We start from the raw sequence: 18,604 nt of genomic DNA, 5'->3' as shown, positions 1-18,604 counted from the left end.
AAATAAACGCTAATATCTACAGGCTGTGACCACATGATGAAACAGTTACCTGGGCGCCCATGAAATAAAAATTGATTAAAGAAATCCCCCGCAAAATCAGCTCAACGTAATTGATAAAAATCGTCTTGTTGAGGTTCATATTAATATAACACTTCAAAGAGGGGAATAAATCGATATTCATTTAAGGATAAGTGCTTAATTTGATTAACCTTTTGTCCAAATTTAAAATTAATATTTATATTTTAAACACTGTATATAAAATAGTCAATGTAATACAATATATAAATACGTTATTTCTTGTATCATCCGATTATAAAACGGGCAGATGGAATTGAAGTAACGTTAGAGTGAAGCAACAAAAGCTAAAGGGAATTCAAATTCAAACGTTAAAAGTGCTGTCACTTTAATAAATAATTATTGGCGTTTTAACAAATTGTTAAGTACTATACACACTACCTGGAATTTGCATTTGATTTCCCTGAGCTCCTGCTGGTTTTTCTTTTACAATCTGACCTTATATCTATCAAGTATATTATATGTATATCTGTTTAAGATTAACTAAATCCGTATGTAGCGCAAATAATATTTCAGCTGACAATGTAACGTTAACAAATGAAGATGATTGATCTTTTAATATTTAATTAACCTTGATATTTAACATTCATTAATAAACAATGAATAACAGAGATTACATGATAAATGTTTAAAGGGGACGTTGGTTTGGTTTCTTTCAAAAATATTACCTGTTATAGGGTACTTCGGCAATGGCCACAGACTGAAAGGGTAGAGGTAGGCGTTTGGTACTCTTCTAATCACAATCGTCCTCTCCTGCGGCATCTTTTCAGTATCTGTAATTGTAACGAAATAAAATTACCGTTTTTTAAAGTTAATCAAGGAAATTATCGCGTGTAGTCGAATGACTAAATTGATAAAACACGAAAATATAAAAATAATATCTTGATTTCATATACACTGGCTAATTTGCCACCTGATGATAAGTGGTCACCACCACTCGTACATACATGTTACCGTAAGAAATATTAATCAATCCTCATATTTCCAATGCGCCATTATCTTTCGAATTAAGGGGTTCTGTCCCCTGTTCCTAAATACCCGTCTCGCCCTTCAAACCACAACAAGACCGGTTGCAAAGAATCATTCGTTAATATTATTTTCATATATCATAATTAGCAACAGAAGTCTGAACTTTAAGTTTTAACTTGACCTATTAAAAAAATGTACTGTCGAAAAAAACATTAAAAAATTAGGCATACCTAATACTGAATAAAAAATATTTTCATTTTGATTTTTAGAAGTCATTTGGTTATTATCTGGGATACATACATTTATTAAGTCGTTTCTTTGGACCCCACTTCCCACATAGACACACAAAAAACTACTGACTCCATAAATTCAAATAACCGTAGGAAGTTTATATTTGTTTCACGTATAAATTTTATAAGTATCACATATTTTTTATTATCTAAATATCCATAATTACGAGAAAAAATAATAATGTATAATAAATAAAAGATTACTCGAGATATAAGTGGGATCAACAAACGCTCGAGGAAGGGAATGGTGATCGAACTCGTAGACTTCCTGGTACCTAGGAAGAGTAACCAATGTCAATCTTATTGTGCCACTGCTAGACTTCGCTGTCATTTTATTCTCTCATACAACGGGTACGTGATTAATGTCGACGTAAGATTAGTAAGCTACCCTACAAGCCTCAATATGTTATTGACATATTCAGAAAAATACAATAAAGTTCAAATAATATTAGACTAGTACATTTTGATAAACAATAACCGGTATTTAAAACAATAAATATTTTTAACAGTATTTAAAACGGGATATTTACCATGTTTTTTATTTTTATTTGTTGGAGCTCGATATTTCGACATTATCTACGAATGTCTTGTTCACGAGACTGGTACGTGAACATGGTAAATATCCCGTTTTAAATACTGTTAGTAATAAAAATAACCATGTTAATTTAAAATCTTAAATAAATATTTTTTTTTAATATTCTAAATATTAAAAAAAAAATTTAACTCAAACTAGCCCCGACCTCAAAGAATGACCCATTACTTTGGTTCAATGATTGTATGGAGCAATAAAAACAAAATTACGTGACCAAATACGCTTGATTTTGTTTTCTTTTTATCTCTTAATGTCAAATAATTTGATATTCCAAAGTAAAGTAAACTAATAACACCTAGTTATCGACTTCGCAAAGTGAATACATTTAATATAAATTCATCCTTCCTGGGGCACGGTATTCATTTCTATAATAAGATTCCACAGTTAGTTTAAACCTATTAAAAAAAATTAAGCTCCTGTCAAAAAACATTGATAAATAAGTACTCAGTAAAGATGTTTAAGATAAAAAGGCGTGGACTGACGTTGAACTTTACTGACATACTCTGTAATCAAAATGGTGGAAAAAAGTAACTACTGCGTTTCTTGCCGGATCTTCTTGGTAGAATCTACGCTCGGAACCGTTGGTAACTTTACATTAATTCAATACTGTAACATGCGATTCAAAAGTGATTTCATGAGCCTACTCGAATATGGAATATTTTGATTTTTGAGTAGATCGACGCCTCAAGTCGCCAGAAAGAAACTTCGTAAGACTCGTGAAGAAACAGCGTCATGATACTTTAAGACCTTTGTTATTGTTCGAATAGCCATAGAAACTCGTCATCGTATATCAGACTTACAATAGACCCCAACGATAAATCAGTAACGTCGTCATAAATACGGATACTATATCAAATGTCGTTTGTACAAGACTTCCTGGTGGGTACGAGTAGGTGTGAAACTACTATTTTTCACTTAAGAGCCGGTGTAAAATTATACGTCATAGATTTATAGGTGTAATCGAATGATTGTTTTTCTCCTCAGAGACCACAAGGAACGCCGTCTGTCTGTCTGTTTACTTTATTGGATTTTTTTTATTTTGTTATTCCCAAGGTGTGCTATCAAACATAAACTCGCTAATTGTATAGTAACCTTTCGCACACAAGCGTTACTTAACAATTTTTTTTAATTTCGCAACAGAAGCATTTTGAACGCTTTCTGTGATTTGAAAATCCTGTTGTAGAAGCGTATACATTGCCCCACAAAAGAGTTACTGACTCTATGCAGTCGAGTAACAGGAGTAACAAGATTGTGTTTGTGCCTTGTACCAACGTTATGAGAATCACATTTTCTCATAAAAACATTAATATTTTTCCGTACATACAAAACATTACAGAATATATATTAAAAAGCAACGGTCAATATCTTAATTTCTTTAAATTTATACCTCAAAAATCTTTGAGGTATAAATTTAAAGAAATTAATTGGCCCCTAGGTTATAGATTGCGCGAATAGCCCTCTTCTAGATATATATATTAATACTATTTCCTTACGATACTGACAAAATGTGATGTCTTAATTATTAGCATAGAACCTGAAACTCAGTATGAACTGCACTGATGTATCCTAAATAAATTTTCAACGTAATACCTTTGCGTGGTTCTGACGAATAGGGCATTGACGGACAGATAGGTAGATCTTATAAAGGAATATATTTTTTAGAGGTACGGAACCCTAAAAACGTACACAAAATGTAAACAGTCCGTGTTGCGCTAAGACTGACTCTCTAGGGGGGGAGAAGGTTTGCTTATTGCTATATTATTATATCTTATTGCATCACGCTGCTTGTCCCTTCTTTGTTCCATCAACTGATCGACTTGTATACGAGACAATACAGTAGCATCTTTCATTAATTTTTTTATAATCTGTGTGTCATTTTCTTGAATAAAAAAAAACACTTTTTGCTTTATATAAATTATCTATGGTCACAATAAGCAGCTTCGAAGAGTTTTACTGTATTGATTAATTTTGTATTTATGCTTATATTTGTTCATAATATTGAATATAGAAAATTCGTTTAATGTAGTAAAATTGTCTATGACTAAATATTTATATAGGATTGATGTATAAAATAAAAAATATGTGTATATTCTAATTATTATTTGTTGATTTCTAGGTGCTAGGCGTATTCTGATGCTAAAAATACAGAATACACTAGTAAGGCTCAGTAGACTGAGTTAACTGGGAGCAATCTTTTAAATATAACAAATAACAAAACGAAATAGTTCATTCATTTAACGAAATAATTTCCAAATATTATTTACGTCAATTCGATGACGTGTTGCGTGTAGTTTAATAATCAATTTCCAAAAAATATTTAACCAATAAAAAATATAAATACTGAGATTCATTCCCACGAAACCAACTAGACATTCGAACGGTCACCGCTCGCCACACTGACATAGTGTAGATATAATAACAGACGTACTCGTAACTGTAAGGAAGTGTTACAATTTATCACTTGTAGGTGGCCACTGGACGCAACACGAGGAATCCGACCTATTACACTAACCTGCTTATTAAATTTATACCTATTTATGTACTGGTACAGAACTCAGGCTTAGTGGTTAGAACGCGTGGATCGTTGCCGATGATTGTGGGTTCAGATCTTAATTTAGTTCAATTATAACATATAAATTAAGTCATTATATACTCTTTCTTGTTATATATATACTACAGATTCAAGTTTCTACAGCAGCGATCCGGGCGACTTTTGAACTAATGCTATTGGAACCGATCGAGGTCGAGGACTGATTATAAAATGTACTTTAATAGCGTAGTTTGTAACCTAACCTAACCTAACCGAGCGTCATCGTCATAATATATTGTACCGATAAACATCAATACTTTATGTTAGACGTAGTGAATAAGTTTCAAAGAAGCAAGTATCAAAACCATTTAATCCCATCGATAGCGGCGCACTCACCGTGTAAGCAGAGGTTAGGTACTATTTTAATTACACATCAATTGATATTCAGATCATTTATTAATCATTTAATTTATTGGACTCTTCATTATATAAAAAACGGATTTACTTTAAAACGAAATGAGACACTTGTACCTATTTTTCTTAAAATACAATGTTTTGAATCATTTCAAGAAACATAAATGTATATCTTCTTATGACCGCAATTTCAAAACTACAAACTTACGATTACATTATAGAAAATAATTTGATATAATAAGCCCTTAAATTGATAAAAAAATTTAAATGAATTTTTGGAGATAATTTCTAAATAGTCACATTTTGTATACTATGGAAAATAATATTGTAGTCACAACAACAGACTAAGTGGATACGTTATTAAACTATTATAAATAAAAGTGATATTACGGAACCTAATTAAGGTACTATAGTCCATTCCAAACGATGAAGGAAAGAAGATAAACAAACCTTAGATTTGCGTATTCCATCCGATTTGCTAATAGCTCAGCTATATCATACACTACTAATAGTTCTTGATTTATATATCTTTATTTATAATGCAACATTCGAATAACTACTTATATTCACTTTAATTTTACTTCCAAAGTGGCGGAAGCTACATCGAGATTCAAAACCCCATTATTTCGCAAATCCATAATGAATATCACTTATTATTCAAGCTTTGGGCCATTGATATCAAATCTATTGGAATATGCTCCAAACCTTCTTCTCGAAGGGAGAGGAGGGCTTAGCCCAGCAATGGGAAATTTACAGGCTGCTAATGATGAATGATAATGAACTATAGGTACTACTTACTGTACAAATTGTAATTATATCAGAAATTGGCAAAAATAAATCATTTCCAATAACAAATCAAAATTAAACATTCTATATATCGTAATAAGCGCGTGTCGTAATCCAATTTGTATTTCAAATGAATGTTCACTGACCTACGATCAAACGCTCTTGGGGACGGTCAAGTCGCACACTCGAATTTACTGCGACAATGTCCATTAGTCCAGTCAGACAACTGTTGAAATCGAAATTTAAACTTGATTTTTTTTATAACTTAGTATGAGCATTTAAATAGCATTTAATAGAAAAATTTCATCACCAAAAAGTTTGACTTCATTTATTTTAATCGTTAATAATTAGAACAAATTCTCAAAACTGAAGATATGTTAAGGGATGATATAAAAGTATTCGATACTCGAACGAATAACGTGAAGTAACGTCCGTTTAAATCTATAAATATGATTTTAATAATTGTAGCTATTGAATTTCTTGAAGGTTACGTTACGAACACGTGTTCGCATACATTTTTTTTTCTGCATATTGGTAGACTTGTTATATTTTTCCAATCCAGTCTAGCAAATGACCCAGCTGATGATATAACCGCAGCCCTAAGTTATTGGTACTTTAAGATGTATTAATCATTCCTCAAATTACCCCTTCTGTCTGTATTTTTACTAGCACAAAACACTTTAATACTAAGAATTACTGTTTGCCGATAAATTATATGATTAGCTCGCACAAAGCCCAATCGCCAAGTAAAATATTGAGTCTTATCAACGGAGCTATTCTCTAGGATCTACAACAAATAACATGCCCATTCAAAAGTGTTTATTAAAAACCTACTTGAATGAAAATTATTTTTATTTGTATAATTTTTTCAGGAGATATAAATGATTTCCATCAGCAAGTCACAAATCAATCTTCGATAACGTCAAAATAAACGTTGAGATCTATAACCCCAGTAATATTTTTAATATGAAAAGTAAACCTATTAAATTTCAAATCGATTATTAGATTGAGGTATAGAAGCGGACATAATGTTTTTTTAATGATTTAGGTGGCAAACGAGGAGGTGACAGCAGGAGACTCACCTGGTGAAAAGTGACTACTACCGCCCATGGACATCTGCAACACCGGAATACTTGCAAGTGCGTTGCCGGCCTTTAAGAAATGTGTATGCTCTTTCCTTTAAGATTCCCAAATCCATAAAGTGGTTGTGTGAAGCAAAAAATGCCTTAAAAATCGCGTGTGGTTGTGGATTTTCGGACATCTAGGTGGTGTGGATGAAACTTCGAATTTTGACGGGATGAGTAAAATTTAGGTGATTGTTAGATCCCATAACTCGTTACTTATTGTAGAATTATCATATAATGTGTTTATATCTTATTGTTTGGTGGGTTTATGCATTAGATACTCAAATTACTCACAGATGTCATTTTTTTGTTTGCTTATCGAGTCAGTACCATGAGTACTTCGCGCAACAAATTATACGATATCATGGACCCTCTGTGATTGCAGAAAGCCAATCCACCAGTTAAAGCTTTCCCAATTAGGATATTACCGAAATAATAACTTATTGTAGTTCAAATCGTTTATATATAAAACAATTTGAATGACCCATCTCATGCTCAGTTTTTCAACAAAACAACTCCCTAGTTGAAAGAACAATGCAATAACAAAATCCTTGAACGAATGAAACTTCCATCCTCTTCCATCAAGTGGGCAGGAGCGAGACAAAGAGGTCACTTAGAATATAAAAGCTTGTTAATAAAGTGAGTAAAAAGTAACAAGGTAACAGTGAGTGTCAAGGCGCGAACAATTTACCGAACCAGATATAATACCAACCAGAGCGTTATGATGAAGTGTTCACGATATTGTTTTATGGACATAAAGTTTTATTATTTCAAGTGGCTAAAATTAAACTTCTTAGGGTTCCGTACCCAAAGGGTAAAACGGAACACTACAGTAATAGGGTCCTGTAGGGAGACAGTCAGTAGACTGTCCGTCGTGATAGTTTGACAGTTGATATTTTCACAGATTCACTTTGCCGGTTTTGTATCAAACATCACTTCTAACGATGTTTGATTCAACATTTAGTATTAAATATTTTCGATGCAGACTAGTTAAAATAAGAAATCATTAAATAGTATGTCCAGATCAGCGGCCTCAAGCTATGCTGGGGCTCTTGGGCACACCTGAATTTGGGGCCCATTTGCTAGATATTTACTAAAATTAAATATCTAGCAAAATATTTAACACAATAACAATGAAACTATTTCTTTTTAATTTTAAAAATTCATCTACCATGTAGAAATAATTTGCTTATAGCCTTAAGTTAAGTTTCAAATAAACGGTGCGGTCATTTTCATAAATTCATAAGAATCTGATTGGTTGTACAATCTTATGGCTATAGCATATCTATTTCTACTAATGGTCTAGATACACAGTTATATTCTGTTTGAACTAATTTCGAAACTCACTCGTGAAATGTTAAAAAACGACTTGCGATGATGTTTTAGATTTTAATTTACTCCAAATTATTATTAATTTATATCTTCACAATAGAATTGTGAGAACTCTGTCAGTTTCTGTTTTTCTTTTTTCAAGAAAATTTATTTTATTCAATGTAAGGCTTGATACAATGTATGTTTTAAATATTACACATAATTGCAGTAAATATCGCATATCGATTTCCGACATTTTACGATGATGTTCATCGATGAGTTCCTAGTTTGATCTTTCAGAATTGATCTATCAATACGTGACCCTTACACTTATATGAGAAGATAAAATGCTTGGTTGATTTTCTGTTATTTTGTTCTTTCTTTAAGAAATACGCGGAAGAATCACAAAGTATTTAGAGTTTTATTCTCGTGCTCGTAAAGCCATAGGGATAAATCTCTAACCTAAGAAGATGAAAAAAATGAAGAAGAAGAGTATAAGAAAGAGGGAGGAGTTGTACACACATACTATAATATATCTTAGTTATCTTATTAGTAGACGAATTATGGTCAAGTATGTGTGTGTAAAACCCTGTTAGTTTTTGTTTCGTTAATTCGCAAATTCAAAATCGTACGTACTCATATAATCGTTTAGTATAATTTAAGTGACGTTTCAGAATTGATTTTAAAAGCGAACTAGAACGTATTTATTTTTAACATGCAATAAATATTGCTAGGAAATATTATTGTAATGAAAACATATCTGAAGGTGTAACTGACTGTGTGCCGTGATGGCCCAGTGTTTACAAGACATGAATTTTAACTGATGATTGTAAGAAAATCTGCACGGTTTATAATTTTGGACAATCTGCCATATCTACCGAAACCTTCTTCTCAAAAGCCTTTGCCTATCAGTGGGATAATAACATATTTATTATTGTCCTTACTTATAACTGACCATTGATAAATGTATTAGTTATTTATAAACTAATAATTGGCTCATTACGTTTTATAGACAGTTATGTAATTAACAACATTTATGACACATTGACTGAACATTTATTATTATATGAACAATGGAACTTGTAGCATATTTCTTTCATAGCAATCTGTGTTTTGAAATTGACAGTTTTTAAAAACGCATTAATTATTTCGACTTAAAGCAGTTACTCTAACTAAGACAGATTCATTCTAGTTGAAGCGATACGTATCGTCTTTTGTAAATCTTTGATTAAATGCTTACGACATTATTTTTTGTTTTCTACAAATAAATCAGCCGTGAACCTTACCTGCCTTGTCATTCGTGCAGTGCGGTCGGCAAAATAATACCATTATTGTTTTTTTTTTTTAAATTAAATCTAAAGTCTAACTTACCAACGTCTTAAATTTAAATCGCAATATTTTTTATTTTAAATAGCGCTATAGTATCTATACTATACCTACCTAATATAATTTAGATTAACTTTATTCCTACTTACGACTTAAGTTGCAACTTAAACTAACTTGCGTTATTAACTTTTTGACATCGAAAGAACTCTTATGCCCACCACACTGTCATAGGTAATTTCGTTGAAGTATGCTTAAAATAGGGTGAGAGTGTGTCAGTCAGAGCGGGGATGTGGGTCATCTCCATCAAAGATGCCGCGCCCCGTTACTGTTTTGGTGTCAATGATCTATATACGTAATGCGGAGGGACTTGAACCAGTTCTGCGTACCTATGTACCTCATACCGTAGTTCTATAAATGGTACTATAAGTACTGCTATTAAAATTTAAAATTTTGAAATTAGAATATTCGATTTCTTTCTCTATTTGCGTTTGTTAAAACGTTAATTTAACGATACGAATATATTGCTTCGATTTTAACGGATGAAATATTTAAAACGATTTTAAAATAAGTTGAAATTATTCATCGCTTCTTCGATATCCTATGTTTGAAAAGAAAACAATTGTCTATTATATTATATACATACGCTTTGAATGTATATAAAATGTCTTTGTTTTTTTTATATAAAGAGTAATTAAATATTATTTCTTTTTTTTTATTTAAAGAAAACGATAATGGCGGCATAATAATATATGACGATAAGTAATATATCTTAGATATTTAGATATTTAGCGCCCAATAAATAGATTTTTAATATTTGGAAAAGTCTTATCAAGATTTATATGTTATTTATGTATATATTTCAATTTCGTCTATTAATTTTCTGAATAAATAAGTAATACTAAGTAAAGAAAATTCATTGGGAGGCAACTTGTTAAAAATTATGAAGTCAAAATGTTCTTACGAATATTATATAAATAATTGGTTTATTAATATAAGAATTGAGTTAATAACTAAATTAAATATCATTTAATAACTCTAGCTTTCCCACATATGAAAGTATGTCGATAAAATAAATGTTGAATTCGATAGTTTATCAGATATGTCACAAATAATAATTAATTAATTAATAAAATAACTGAAAATAATCATTATTCACTAAAATATTTTATTGCCAATAAAAAATATTATTAAACATTTAAGTATAACTTTAAACAAGCAGATATTATTTAAACTGATCAGAATTTATTTTGGGTCTTTGAATTAAAATGTAATAATACCTTTATTGTCTGATCTCCTCGGCGGCGCAGGAATTGCAACAATGTTTGCAACGAGCGCGCACGCGCAGATCAGGACTGTAGCGCGCGCGTGCGACATACGTGCGACTGTGTTGGCGTTTGGTACAATACTACTCAATTACTTAGTACTCTTCGATAAACTAGTAAATGGCTTAGTGCAAATTTTCCAGCATGAAATTAATTGAATAATTATTTATATAACATCTAGGGTAAGCTACCCAATTATTGGCACCTTGAAACTGATATAGTATTAGTTTAAACAAAAATATAATAGGTAAATATATTAAAAAATTATAAGCTATTAGAAATATGTAATTATACATTGAAATTAGGAAGGTAAACAGGTGATTTGGTATTGTAAGAAATATTAACAATCCTTTTCATCACTAATACGCCGCCAACCTTCGGAACTGAGATGTTTTAGTTGCACTGGCATACTCACCCTTCAAACCGGTTATGAGTAGGAAGCACTACCACCAATTAAATACCATAAATAGGTGCTTTAATTTAAATTTTAAGAACAATTGTCAAATGGCATATTTTGTTTAAATTATTTTGTATCCATGAAAACGTAGGTAAGTACATCTTACATAGATTGATGGAAATAAATGTGTGGTCTGGAGACTTTTAAGGATTCTGCCCATTTCACTGTCTCATGCTATCTTGGGGATTAGTGACGAACAAGAAGAGATTCCACCTAGACAGCACATCATACAAGCGGTTTTTTTTTTAAGATACTTCAATGGCAAGCGGAAAAGGTATTACAAGTTATTATAATAATTTATTTTGTAAGGTAGTGTTAACATCATAAAAACAAAATGTAAAAGCAAGATTTTAATTTTTTTTAATTGTAATATAACGATGTCTTGAGACAAAAGTGTGTATTTTTTATATCTAAAATACCTTACGGGATAAAAAAAACAACATACAATTGTAATTACTTGGACTATAATTTTATGATAGTCTTACGTTAATATTTTTAATATTAAAACTATTTTAATAGGTTTGAAAAAGGTTTTAAATGTAAAAAAAAAAAAAAAAATGTCATATATGTTGATAACTAGATTTAGGTTAATTTAAAATTATTCATTTCGGAATTTTAAATTTAACTAGTGTATTATGAAACGACAAAAATTAAGGACTAATACAATATCAAGCCTCAATTTTGGAACCAAATTAAAGGACGTTTTAAAAGAAAACCAACATCTTCAACGAGTACTGCTGGACGCTACGACCAAACAACACCAAGAAATGTCCAGGGCAATAGAATTAAAAGAAAAAAATATAAAATTAGAAAAACTACTTCACGAAGCCAAACTTAAAGCGTGTGCCCTTAAAGAGTATAATAGAAAACTTTAAAGTTTAAAAATAAGAAGTGTAAGACGTATAAGTAAAATGTATCGTCTAAGTGAAAGAGCAAAAATACTCGCAACGGAAAATCAAATACTTCGTTATCAAATAACTTTGTCCAAAAGAAAACGAAAAGAAGCAAGCTTGAACGCTGAAATAGTAGCAGAATCAAACTATTATCTGGAAAAAGCATTAAAAGACATTCGTAAAGAACTGTATGCGTTAAAACATTAACTCACTGTGACAACAAATTGCAAAAAATGTTGTAGTATAAGTTCATAAAAAATTTTACTGAAGTAAGATGTATATCAAAATTATCGACCATTATTGTCAAAATGTAGATTCGTATCACTGTTATTGTACAAAAAGTATTTTGAATTTGTAAATTATAAAAAACATCACGATGAAATGGTGTAAACGTGCCATGAACAGCAAAAAAAAAATGTATTTAAAATAAGCAATAAAAAAAAATGACAAGAACTATTTTGTTTCTTATATATAACTCTAGTGATGGAATACGTCTAAATACTAATTTATTAGTTTAGAGATCTTCGTAGTAGATACTTAAACTTAACTTTTTTTTAACATTTTACTAATGCTTTAACTATTAGATCTCATGGATAGTTCATTCAATAATATTATATCCAACATTAGTAAAATTAAAAAAAAAATCACCTATATAAAGATTCATTATGCTTATATTTTTTTAATATAACGGTTTTTTTGTCTACATTTTTTATCAAGCTAATAATTGAAAGCTTTAAAAATCTGGTTCCCTGCAAGACTATGTAACAGGCCTTTAAGGCAGGGATAGAAGGAGTAAGTCCTAGTCACATTCTATGACGTCTCTGTCAAGGTCGTCATTTCTTAATTTTTTTCATTCCCCGTCCAGGTTTTAGCACTAATCATCTAACAAAATTAAGGAAGATACAACCAAGCGACCAAAACAGAAAACTCAAACTTCAAAAACGTACATTTGGAGTTCGTTAACTTCATAGATTGTACCTTACTCAAAGATCATCGTAATGCCGTAACTACAAATCACATTAATAGCGTAATGTAACATTTATTTTTCTACTGTACCTCTAGTAAAATGATTGGTCCGATTTTTTAGATTATTTACAATTTAGATCAACGAAGCCCGAATAAACAGGATTTATCTTTACATCTTATAATTTTTAGGCACTGTTTACATTTTCGCTTCGTATATGGATATATATATACTTGGATAAGTATTGCCAATTTATCGGGTTATGAAAAGCAAATGAATACAATTATAGATATTATTTCAATTTCACGCGAAATATTATTATTAATATATAAGCTTAGAGTATATATTACGTAAATCTTAATCGAAAGGCTCTAATATGTGCAACATATATATCCCCATCCATCAATTTCACACTGGAGCATACGCTGAAGTCGTGCTCTGCGTGGAAAGCGGAATGGCAGATCCTGGTCCGCGAAATTGGACGGGACCTCTCCCTGTGAGCAATCGTGTCGGCGATGATCCGCAGGGAATCGACGTCTAGGGCCGTAGTCTCTTTTTGTGAGACCGTCATTGTCCAGAAGACCAGTGTGATCCAGAGACTGAACCATAATGTAGACTTGTCCATGTTGTACGGTCTGTGTTGCGTCAACTGAGCCATTTCTACCCAAATATATTTAGTTATATTTAGAGATTTCAGGACAAGATAAAAACCTATTATAAAGGATCTATGAGATAAATTAAAAGAGAATATTGTGGTAAGTCATTTATTAACCCTTAAATGTCTATTCCCTCATCATCTTCTCCTTCTGGCGCGCGAGCTTCTTTTTGGAAAGTTTCTTCTTAGCTGGTGCATCGTCAGCTGGTGCCGCTCGGGCTACAGTGTCTTCCCTTTCACTGAGACAGACCTCGATGTGGCAGGGAGATGACATGTAAGGGTTGATACGACCGTGCGCACGGTATGTACGTCTGCGGAGGCAGGGAGCGCGGTTCACCTAGAAGAGAAATTCTTATTTAGAAAATAATTCTATTACAACAGTACCGCCGAAACATAATTTATTTATATAGTAAGCAAATAGTACACTAATGTCTGTATCCTGTGTTAGGTTTGTGACAGTGACAATTTGTAGGTATGTACCCTAAACACCAGAAAACATACCAAATAACATCAATAAAAAAAAAACTCGAAAAAAAATTATATACAATATAAATATAGAATGAGCATATGAGAGATAATAAGGAATGTTGAAAGATTTGAGTCAAATGAAATATCAAAATGTTTAAACCTATTACTTACACTACTTATATTGAAAATACTTATATTGAAAAGTCAAATGGAACTCTATCTGTTACATTTTCATGACCAAACAGGTTCACACAAACTAAAAGTTAGTAATATTAAAATATACAAATATCAAATCAGTTTTTAAGTAAAAATTAAACTAACAATGAAAATTTTTATCTATTTCAATTATTACTTATTCTGGTTTAGCTACTGCTATTTTTCGATAGTTACAGAAACTATATTATATAATTTTAAAGACCAAGAATGACTAACAACAATAACATAAGAGGTTTTTTTTAAATGAACTATCAATATTAATCCTTATCTGCATCCTTACTAATAAATTCTTCTAAATCATATACTAACAAAAATTATAAATGAGAAAGTATATTTGGTTGTTTTGTTGTCTTAACTAATAAAGAAGTCAGATTCCTAACACTTGCCCCGCCCCACCTGGACACAGACACTAATACAATGTAATGTAATTAAAAGCAATGTCCAAAAGAGTTACTTTCAATATGGTGTAATTATTATTTAAAATTTTGAGTGCAAGTAACACTTATAATAGCAGACATCATTACACCTGTAATACATACAGCATACGGCGCCATCTAACAGTAAGTTACAACTTTGTAGATATATAAAAACCTTTTCCATGAAAAAATATATAACATCAGGTACCATTTATTGGTATCTTTGAAACAGTTTAAAATTTTATTCACTAATAACTATCACGACGAGGATACTAATATCTTTATATATAAAAAAACTACTAAATTATGCCAATTGAGATTAGAATTTTAGTTCAAATTTTGTGTAAGTAACAAAAAACTAGAACAACTTGATACCAAGTTACTCTTACAAAATTTATTACTGTTAATATTTGCCTTTCGAAAACAGTTTGTATAATTAATGTATACTCTGTCAAGCAAAAAAGGCATAACCTATAATTCTTTTGTTTTTTTTTATTGTAATTTTGTAGCTTCAGACATGGTGCCTTTGGTATTGTAGGTATCTTTATGTTGGATTGGATGTTTTTCTTATTTTATTGTGCCAGCATGTTTATTACTAGTATCATAATCTACCTTAGGATTTTTTTTCTAGTCTTTAAGAATCAATCTAGTCAATGTAATCTATATAAGGTCTATATAAGTAACCATCTGCGTTCACCTGATATTTGTCATCATTAAAAAGCATTTAAATGACTGAGCCATAACTCTACTGTACCATGATTTAGATATATTACTTATTAATGAAAAGATATTAAATAAGCTATAATAATAACCATATGAAATTTACTTAGTGGCCGTCTATTCCCCGCCAGTTTGGCTAGGAACCACTTACCCATCATATATTCAACCACTTAACATCAATATTTAGTATTGTTGTATTCCAGTTTGAAGAATAATTGAACTAATATAACAACTGGCACAAAATACATAACATTATAGTTCCCATGATTGATGGTGTATTGGCAATGTAAGGAATAGTAACATTTCTTATAGCAACAATGTTTGACAATGTAAGGCAATGGTGACAATTTAATACTAAACAGAGTAAATAGAAGTTTTAATACTAAATGTAACAGTTCACCTCAAAATTATTAAAATTATATTATAATAGTAAATATTGGTATATTTGTCTAGTAATTTTAAAATGTGAGCGTAGGATTAAAAAATATAATCGCATTTATATAACAAAGGACCTGAACTATTTGGCTAGTCTCCATTGAGATTACCACATTGTACAAAATTAGTCTGCGATACATAAATTATATAGATATATCGGAGCGTGGTTACTTTGGTTGTTAATTTGGATAATTAATGAATCGAGTAGTTGGCAATAACGTTTGATGGCTGATTTACTTTTAAGAGCGGGTCACCCCAAATGGAGTTTAAGTGTCATGGCAATGCGAGTCATTATGTTTTGACAGACGATTCAAATGCAATGGTTGCTTTGCACGCCCACATAGTCTTCCAAATGTCGGATCAATCCCCGAACCCAACTGTTCGGCATCCTGCTCCTCCGACAGATATATCGACACCAACAATTTATACTAACTCGAATGTGTACGCACATTGCATTAATAATAGTTAACATAATTTAAATCAATTTATTTCAAATATTGCCTTTACTTAGCATTGTATAAAATTTGTAACTTGGTTAATTTTGTATATTACTTCACAATTTTTTTAATACATATAAAATAACATATTTTAAGCAACTTGGTATAAAAAACGATTTTAACTAAAATTCAAGTTAGCGTAGTATAAATTGTAGGTGTCGATCTAATCTTAGGATACCTTTTTATTAATTGAAATGTATTCGTATATCAAACTAACTAATAAAAAGCTGGTGATCCTGAACAGCTGAACCAATTTCGATCATGCATGCATTGTTATGATAATTGTAATTAATGGTTTATAATACAATTAGTTGAATACATTAACATCAGTAGTCATCTTTAGAAGCTAAATGCCATACATGGACAAGAATCTATGGTAATTTACTTTAAATATGAGGTTTTGCAACATAAATATTATATACTTATTACAACTAATCTTGTACCAAAAAAGTTTGAAATGTTAAAATATTATTTGAACATAGCTTCTAAAGTTAAACTCATTTTACCAATGTGAATTTAAATTAATTGAGCACTTGTCAGGTAGCGTGCTGTGCGCTACAAATTGCAGTTTATAACATTAAATTAAAATATATATATGAATCAAAAAAATCCATTAAGATTTGGTTACCTTAGACAAACAACTAAGCATAATATTTGGAATTCAATAAGAATATGAACATCATATCCTGTGTTAAAACTAAATACTAGAATATTAGAGAGTCAAGAAATTCACGCAAAATTGTTTAAAAAAAAGTAAGAGCTTTTGAATGTCGCTCTGTTGAGCTCCTCCTCTCGCCTCCTCTCCTCTTTTTATCGAAATTAAAATTATAGTAAATGTTCAAATAAATCGCTAACCTGAATGTGGTCAATAACGAGCCTGTCAACATCCAAGCCTTTGTAATCCGCGTTAGATTCAGCGTTCCTCAAGAGTTGCAGCAGGAATTCTGCGGACTTTTTGGGCCAACGACCTTGTGTGGTTCCAAATTGCTTGGCCTGTGCACATCTGCCAACACCACCGTTGAAACGACGGAATGGTATGCATTCTTTCTTGTCAACTACATTTTTAAGGTAGCGAACGGCACGGCGCAGAGATAATTTCTTAATCGCCATAGCAGTCTCGTATGTGTTCTGAAATTTGAAATAAACCATGTTGATATTTGGTAACGCGTAAACACTCCATGTGGATGTTGATGTAAGTTATATTTATGAACATACCTTGAAGTGAACACGTAGGTTTGAGCCACGAGCCTTGCATGACTTGGCTGGATTATCAGGCTCCCGAGAATAACGACCCATTTTGTTACTGAAACACAGAGCGGCTTTATGTCACTATCACACAATTTAGGTTATTATTTATAGTATTCAAAATTTACACAAAAACGCTAAAATAAACTCGGTAGTATTAAGAGCGCACTAATTAATTGCAATTCACGATCATTTTTTAGTTAATTCGTAATACTTATTAAGATGAAATTAGATTTCGTACATAAGAAACCAACCTCTCAAGAGAATTTTTAACAGGAAAAGGAACAGACAACTAAAACTGACGTTTAACGAACTTTGACAGTTGACAGTTTAACAGTGTTGCATGTTTAAAAAACCTTTATTTTTAAACACCAAGCATAGTTATGCTTTATTATCCGCACAAAATAAAAAAATATTGTTTCAAACAAAACTATTTTTTAAAAACATCTTGAGTCTCTGGATTGTATTTTTTTTAAATTAAATAAATAAAAAGTTATATTCGTTTGCTGTACATTAACCAAGTTGCTTTTTATTCGCCAATGCTGTATTGTTAGGTTGGAAAGTAGTCAAATTTAAATGTAAAGTAAACGTGTGTGCATTAATTATCGTATCATCGTGTTAGTTTTAAACCAACGAATTTAAGGTGCCGTATTTCTTGATTGTCTAAGATATGCTATTCAAGGAGGAATATACAGATCTAATTGTTTGTCTGGACCTCTTCTGGAATCCTCGACTTCTTTACAGAAAGGCATTCAAATTGCAAAGGAATACCAAACAATATTCAAATTATGATGCCGCCTGATAATAAAAATATGCATGCACAGAGATATATATATTACAAATTAAAGATCAGATACACACAGAGAGAAAGACACCGACAACATGTCTGTGGAGTTACA

General features: G+C 31.1%; 1 protein-coding gene across 1 annotated transcript; it reads right to left on the bottom strand.

Moving 5' to 3' along the window:
• Positions 1-13,803: 13,803 nt before the first annotated feature.
• On the bottom strand, positions 13,804-18,027 carry LOC125067841 (60S ribosomal protein L17). The gene is made up of 4 exons (XM_047676640.1): positions 17,960-18,027; positions 17,676-17,763; positions 17,316-17,588; positions 13,804-14,045 (listed from the first exon to the last, which is right to left on the bottom strand). The coding sequence occupies exons 2-4, from the start codon at positions 17,754-17,756 to the stop codon at positions 13,836-13,838; spliced, it is 564 nt and encodes a 187-aa protein (XP_047532596.1). The 5' UTR covers positions 17,757-17,763; positions 17,960-18,027; the 3' UTR covers positions 13,804-13,835.
• Between the last annotated feature and the right edge of the window lie 577 nt (positions 18,028-18,604).

The sequence above is a fragment of the Vanessa atalanta genome, chromosome 12 (assembly GCF_905147765.1).
Source record: "Vanessa atalanta chromosome 12, ilVanAtal1.2, whole genome shotgun sequence".
Classification (NCBI taxonomy): Eukaryota; Metazoa; Arthropoda; class Insecta; order Lepidoptera; family Nymphalidae; genus Vanessa; species Vanessa atalanta.
This window is presented reverse-complemented; position numbering and strand designations above follow the sequence as displayed.